This window comes from Gymnoscopelus microlampas (genome assembly GCF_963454915.1).
Source record: "Gymnoscopelus microlampas genome assembly, chromosome: 11".
NCBI lineage: Eukaryota > Metazoa > Chordata > Actinopteri > Myctophiformes > Myctophidae > Gymnoscopelus > Gymnoscopelus microlampas.
In genome coordinates, this window is record NC_139948.1 from 46660355 (window position 1) to 46668387 (window position 8033).

General features: G+C 42.3%; 1 protein-coding gene across 1 annotated transcript in view; it reads right to left on the reverse strand.

The window, feature by feature from the left end:
• pvalb8 (parvalbumin 8) overlaps window positions 1-5866 on the reverse strand; it is a 7534-nt gene extending 1668 nt beyond the window's left edge. The window contains exons 1-4 of the mRNA XM_084071028.1: window positions 5590-5866; window positions 3905-3972; window positions 3010-3142; window positions 798-907 (exon numbers count right to left, since the gene is read on the reverse strand). Of these exons, the coding sequence (XP_083927154.1) occupies window positions 798-907; window positions 3010-3142; window positions 3905-3965 (304 nt within the window). The 5' untranslated portion in view covers window positions 3966-3972; window positions 5590-5866. The remainder of the gene's footprint in view (window positions 1-797; window positions 908-3009; window positions 3143-3904; window positions 3973-5589) is intronic.
• Between the last annotated feature and the right edge of the window lie 2167 nt (window positions 5867-8033).

Below are 8033 nucleotides of genomic sequence, written 5' to 3' on the forward strand. Positions count from 1 at the left end.
CAGTCAACAGTAGCACAATAAATCTAACACCCCATTATTAATATGATTATAGCTGCAGCCGTATCACCTGTACTATAAGGTCAGTCTCATGCACTCTGCCATGTTTTTATTCTGCTGTAGTTTTTAAACCCATTGAGAACAGGAAAGCATCTGTCACTTTAGATTTTAACCTATTTAACCATTACTGTATCTTACACTTTGGCTATTCCAAAATAGCAGATCTACAAGTTCATAGCGTGGCACAGAGTGCCGTGCTATGAGCTTGTAGATCTGCTATTTTGGGGGAAAATCATGAACATTTGTGCAAATCTTTGAATATATGTTTTCAAGTGAACATTTGTAACTCAAATCATTGCTTCTGGGGCATTCTACACATGTCTTCTAATCCTTTGAAAAAACGTATGTTGCGATAATCAGTGGTTCTCAAACTTGTTCATGTCAAGGACCCCCAAAATGATATGTATTTGGCCGCAGACCCCCATCTCAAAATATGTTGTTCCAGGAACCCCCCAGAAGCAAAGATTTGAGTTATAAATGTTCTCTTTTAAAAAATACATATATATTCAAAGATTTGCAAAATGTCTTTTTTAAATAGCAGATCTACAAGCTCATAGTTCCGTGCTATGAGCTTGTAGATCTGCTGTTTTTGAATAGCCAAATAAATCTTTAAAATGACACAGATACTGTCCTGGTCTTAAAGGGGTTAAGCTGAAGTGGAAAACAAACTACACAGTCAGCCTATATAGGGTTTCATCATCATGGCCTCCTTTAAATGAACTGTGTGTAAAGTCTCTGACCTTCTACTCCAATCTTGCCGTCGCTGTCGTCATCGGCGGCGCACATGAAGGCCTTCGTCTCTTTGTCGGTCAGAACACGAGCCCCGGGGACGAACCTCTGCAGGAAGAACCTGGAGAGAGAGGGTACAGAAAATCAACCACACTATGAAGACCCTGAGTACAGGTAACACACACACACCACACACACCCTGAAGATCCTTGGACATTAGTTCTCAAACATTTTCGTGTCAAGGACCCCCAAATTGATATGTATTTTGCTGCGGACCCCCATCTGAAATTAGTTTGTGCCAGGGACCCCCCAGAAGAGAATATTTATAGAATGGATGAAGTATGCCTTATACTTCATCCATTCTATGTAAAAACAAAAAATAATTTTAAATATTTTTCAGATATTTTTGAATATCCAGTAGACAACATATACATGGATAAAGTGGTTAAGATGATTGTGATGCTGGAATTAATTACGTTTGCTGGGGACCCCCTGGAACCCCCCCAAGGACCCCACTTTGAGAACCACTGTCCTATAGGACACACTGATCCACTAGAAAAGTATACACTTCTCGCAAATCGCATATGTCCGCCAGGCCAGGTTGCCAACCAGGGCTGTTTAACCGCTTATAAAATCTGTCTGACTCAAACGTAAACCGTCCGGACCTGTGTTGGCTCTGTACTTGGACCGATTTTTCCGTCTACGTCAAAAATAGCCGATCTACAAGCTCCGGGAGATTGGAATCGTGTTTCTGCAACAACAGTGACATTTTGTAGCATTTTGTGATGATGGATGCCTCCTTAGTAGTGAAATCACTTTTGGACTCTGTGTTGTTTAGAGCAGTGTTTTACAAACTGAATAGCTGATCTACAAGCTTGTACATCTGCTATTTTCAAACATTTGAGTACTTTTACTTTTGGTACTTTAGGTGTATTTTGTTGCCAATACTTTTGTACTTTTACTCAAGTAACATTTTGAACACAAACCTTTTACTTGCAACAGAGTATCTTTATATTGTAGTATTGCTGCTTTTACCTTTAAGTGAAATATCTGAGTACTTCTTCCACCACTGGAAACGAGTGCGTACAAAGTACTGATATGTCACAGCTTTTTGTTTAGTTGTATAATATTGTCTCTGTCGCTCCCTGTCTCACTATGTTCTGAGCTCTGATCATTCATACTGTCTGTGACTCCATCGCCCACAGCCTCTCCACAAAATGTAAACGAGGAAAGTGAACGTGGTCTCCTGTATCTCCGTGGTAGCGGAGCTTACCCTCGTCTTCCCAACCAATCAGTATATCGTTGCTGTCATGTTGGGCAGAAACCTCCTATCTCCATATTTTAACTGTTTTGTGTTTTATCGTAAATGTATGCCCTACTTGATCATAACTACAGCGTCACACAAAAGCATCACAACAGCCTGCTTTTGCTGTTTTTGAATTTGAATCCTGAAAAGTAACAGTTTTGGACATATGACGTTTCCACCCGACAGAGATGATAGGCTAATGTGACATTTCATGAAGCATCTGCAACCTTTCATTTTTTCAGAGGTACAGTACGTGATGCAACACTGTTTTTTGGGGGTTTTGTTTTGTCGTCACTTTCGTTGTGTGCGCTGTGTCGTTCGTCGACACTTGGCGCCCTTCACGGCACACCGTTTGAGAATCAAATGTGTGATCAAAGTTTCGGGTAGATCTGTTCAGGATTTTTGGGATTTCAAGTGTCTCGCTAAGACATCATACTGTAGATCATAGACTCAAGATTATCAGGTTTTCCTGCTGAATGGGGTCCTACTGCAGTGCTTCTCAACGTGGGGCCTAGGGGACCCCCCCCCCCCCCCCGGGGCCCTTGAGGTGGGTCCAGGGGGCCCCCAGCCAAATGAGTTACTATAGCATCAAAACCACTTTAAACCTATAAGGTTAACCATTGGCTAAAAACTTTAAACATTTGAAAAAAAAAGAAAAAAGTGCCTGGCACAGATTATTTTCAGATGGGGGTCCTCGGCCAAATACAATTAATTTGGGGGTCCTTGCCATGACAACGTTTTGAACCAGTGTCCTATCTGCACAGCTCAGAACACCCTGCACGGAACTCATATGCCCAGACAGAGCCCACAAGATGGTCACATATTTCAGCAGGTCACCGATTTCACCGTAATAGGAGGAGGCAGGAAAAAAAGTGAGTTTCGGGATCTGACTTATAGCGTTGGTTCCCCAAACTCACTTGAGCTCCTCCTCTTCGATGAAGCCGCTGCCATCGTTGTCTAGGATACCGAAGACGTTCTTAATGTCGCCGGGGCTTTTCTTGGTGAGACCACACGTCTCGAAGAACTTCTTACAGACGAATGAGTCCGGTGCTAGAGGAGAGGAGAGGAGAAGGAGGTCAGAAGATGAAAAACAGCATGTAGTGTGCTTTGTTTGACAGAGATGAATGCTACTGTAGCTGACCCCTACCCTTGGTGGAAAGTGACTATAAGTACATTTACTCAAGTACGGCACCCAAGTACAATTTTTGCCTGCAGGCGAAATCGGTGAACCATTCAGAGTCCAGTATGATGGTCAATGGACTCGGTGCTTTATACTTCTACTCCACACTCTTGATCCTTACAAAACGTGCATTAACCAGAACAGCCCCACGCCTTATACTTCATAAATTCTAAAATAGCAGATCTACAAGCTCTAGGTTTTGCTCTTAATGTGGACCGATTTTTGACATTTTTTTTTAAACTTCAGAAAGAACTGCCAATATGGTCATTTTACTCCAGTAAATGTTTGAATACAGCTCATTTACTTATAGAGTATTATTTCTACACTACTTTCAATTAATTAAAAATCGGAGTAGGCTATACTTCTTGAGTCTTGTTCGAGTTTTCCCCCCCGTATTAAATGTGCATTAAAAAGCTGCTCCAACTTTTTGGCTTCGTCAACTCGACGTTTCTGCTATATCACTGACTGTACAATATTTTAATGTTAACTATTCTATTAATACTGCAATGAATATCCTATAGAGGCCATAGGATAGCCTGGAGAGACGGCTTGCCCAGACGGACTCCCGTTTCTATACTGTAATGACAAAAAAGTAATGAAGAAGCAATAATGCCATCGGTGTCAGACGATACCTTGGCAGTCCTTGATAGCACTGGCGATGGCATCCGCGGACAGGATGGATGAGAGGGACATTTTAATACTGTTGGAAGAGGGAACGACCATTGTGAATTATTAACACACACACACACACACACAGGCAGGTATACAATACAAAAAGTGTGCAGGCATATCATTATATTTTCACTCCACGGAGTGGAGTGAAAATAAAATGATATGCCTGCACACTTTTTGATGTATTTGACTATCTAAATATATTCAAATATTTCAAATATTAACACATAGAGGCAGGTACGATACAGTGGCAAAAGTGTGGAGGTGAATCGTTATATTGTCACTCCACTGAATGGAGTGAAAATATAATGATCTAGGCTACCTGCACACTTTTAGGTATATTTGAATATCTAAATATATTCAAATATTTAGATATTCAAATATCAACACACACACACGGGCAGGTACAATACAGTGACAAAAGTCTGCGAGTATATCATTATATTTTCACTTCACGCAGTGGAGTGAAAACATATGATATACCTGCAGACTTTTAGATATTCAAATATTCCTGATTAGTGGAGTCCAATCAGGAATATTTGAATATCTAAACTGTTTTTTATCCTTGATTTTTCTGGTTTGTTTGTTTGTTCTTTCTATCTATCTAAAACTACCTGAAAACTACACATTCCTACACATTCCTGAAAACTACAAATGATGGAAGCTCATATGAAAAAATAATTTCACCCACTACTCTTTATACACTTGTAAACCTGTGAGGTGACAATATAGCTGATTCTTTTAGTTGACACGGGAATATTTAGGGCTGCGTAACTGCCTCTATACCTGCGTAAAACCATACATCGTGATCATTTCATTGCAATACATTCGTCAATAAGTGTCACTTTAAAGTAGACTATAGTTATTTTTTTCCCCCTGGCTGAAGGTCAGCCTGAACTGGCTTTATATAGGCTCATTCATTCCAGTCTGTTTTCACATCTTTTTTACGCAAAGTCAACTTGTCTTTGACGTGCAAGGCAAGTGCAGGCAGTGCGTAATTTCTTTCTTTCACCTGGCATGGAATATTATAGCCTGCACTCAGCTCTATCCTTATTTAGGATATTTTAACCTGCAACCAGTAAAATCCTCAGTGTTTAATCTATCCATGTATAACTCTGAGAGAGTACAAATGGAACCAAATGGACCCGGAAGGGTCCATTTGGTTCCATTTGTTAAATTAACACTGACGATTTTTGCGTGCACTGTATATCCCCATTTTCTCAAACGGTTTTATTATATTTTTTGACACTTACTTTGGCCATGTAAACGTATGTTTTCTCATGCCAAGAAAGCTCCTTTGAGCTGAATTGTACATGTTAAATAAACATAATCACAAGAGGCAGACAGGACATTGTCAAAGTGTTTTTTTCCCCCAAAAGAGAATTCAAACACACAAAAAAGTTTCCTACAGTCAAAGAAGTGCCATCATAAGATGCAACATAAAATGACAATTATATATAACATTATAATTATATTTAGCCTACCCAGTGTTTTTACCCGGACAAGTTATCCTCTATAATTGTCATTTTTCAGAAAAAGCTGAAGTCAAAGTGCCATCATCATAAAAAGTCTCCAATGCACCTGAGAGTCTAACTCCCGTCGAGGTGCACTGATGGAACAGAACAGAGAGGCAAAAAAAACTCACCGGTGGTTGAGGTTGGGTGGATGATGCTCCGGTCGGTCGGGTGATTCCCAGAGTAAAGTCTAAGGCTATGTGGTGGCTGCTGTGTGTCCCAGGGAGGATTTATATAGGTCTGATTGTCGGTGACAACGGGGGATTGCTGCTTGAGTTACCTGTCTATGGATCAAATTCTCAAAAAAACTGCCCGCCCCTGATCGAGTTTCTTGGCTAACTAATTAACCTTTACTATTTATAACGCCCGGGGCATGCAGAGAGACCGGACCACAGACATCTGGAACGCCCTTGTAAATAGCAAATTAAGTGATAAGTGCATTAGACCCCCCCTCCCTCTCTCTCTCTTTCTCTCTCTCTCTCTCTCTCTCTCTCTCTCTCTCTCTCTCTCTCTGCACCCTCCCCTCCCCCTTGTGTCAAACCCAGCCCTCCCTCCCTCTCTCCCTCCATCTCTCCCTCCCCTCTGGAATTATATAATACAGTAAAATGCCCTCTCTCTCTCTCTCTCTCTCTCTCTCTCTCTCTCTCTCTCTCTCTCTCTCTCCCCCCCCCCTCCATAAAGATATCTCCTTACAGACTGCAATGCCAAAAGAGACACAAATTTGTGCCTATGCATAAAAAGAGAACCCCCCCCCCCCCCCTCCCTCATATTGTCACATTTGAGGTGAGTGATGCACACAATGACAGTCTGAGCTGCAGTGGACGTCCTGTATGTTTTAGTGACTTTAATAAAGCCTAATGCTCATATAGTTTGAAGTCAACTATAGTGCAGGACATCAGGAAGTTTGTGACACAAGCATGGACAGGTTGTGGGCGGGGCCAATGCGGGGCCCTTGGGGGCTCCTGGGGGCCATATAGATAGATAGATAGATAGATAGATAGATAATTATGTCACAGTACGATTGTAAAACCAGTCAGATTGAAAAAGGTGCGCTCGGTTTCACCGATGAAGGTGTGTTTTCCGTCTGAAGGTGACTTGATCCATGAGAGGCACCACCGAGCTTACACCTTTTTCAATCTGATTGATTTTTCAATCATACTGTAACATACAGTGTGATTGACATATACATTTATATATATTTTTTTAACCTACATATAACTTGTGTGGTTATAATAACGTGCTCCCTCGTTCTGCTAGTTTATACTTTTGTCGTACGACTGTGTCACGCAAAACCATGCAGGCTCAAAGTGGTCAAGCCTCAATACTCGCGTCCTGCCTCCTTAAAGGAGTAGTTCACCTAAAAAAAATGTTTTCTCGCATTCCTAAGTCAATAATTTGATGACCGGGTGGCTGCTCAGTAGGAGACTCTTTGAGTCTCTTACTCGATAGACTCCACCGGTCATCAAATTATTGGCTTATAGGAATGCAACCTTTTAAAAAATCTCCATGAATTCAAGGATTCATGGCGTGTGTAATTGATAGAAAATACGTTTTTTTTTTGATGAACTACTCCTTTGACACTTCTGCTTAAATGCATCCTTTTCTTCTCTCTCTCTCTCCATTGTCAGACAGCATGAGTTCAGATTGGGTTCAGACAGACAGAGACAATCTTGTCCCAGATCTTCTGTTTAGAACCTTGGCTCCACTCGTGCAGTACCATCAGCGTGACTAACAGGGGCCAGCATCACTCAGGGGCCTTCTTGTCACTTGTCTCAGTGGGGACAGGAGTGCGGGCAGGTTGGTTTAAAACCGGGAAACCATCTTTAACATTTTAAATGTCTCTGGCTTGTCAAAAATAGCAGATCTACAAGCTCATAGCGTGGCACCGAGTGCCACACTATGAGCGTGTGGGGGGTCCGTGGCCAAATTGGTGATCCTTGGAACGAAAATGTTTGAGCAGTACTGGGGGAACTATCTTTGAAGTCTCACCACCCAGTAGCGTATGGTGAATTCTAACGTTGACCGGGCCAGAATCGGGCCAGAATCTTAACCCATCCCTTCCCCCCAACAGCCGTTGTTGTGCGGGGGTTCGCACAACAACGGCTGATAAGTCTATGGAGAATTACCGAGCCATTCCGGGAGGAAAACGGAACGTTCGTCCCAAAACACACTGCCCCATTTTTTTCGCGGACCGAGGCCGCCTGTTTAGACGCGGGGGCAGGGTGTTTCAGGACGACGGTTCTTCTTCTATTACATTTATGAATGGAGAGAGGTGCGCGTCTTTGCGCAATGGAGAACCGCTTTGACGGCGAAACTGGTTTTCTAATGGACACTCATTAACAATTCGGCCGAATGCAAATGAGCCCCATTTGAAAACAAAGGCGACTTAAAGGGTGAGGGGCTGCTAATGTTGTTATGTAGGGTTTACACAGACCGGGCCATGGCCTCGTTGGCCCCAATGACCGTACGCCTCTGTCACCACCTCAGTGGAGACAGACAGGATCCAGGAAGTATGTTTCTGTCCAGCCGTGCCCATTACACAGGACAGGACATGATGTCACACGTGCCAGTCTAG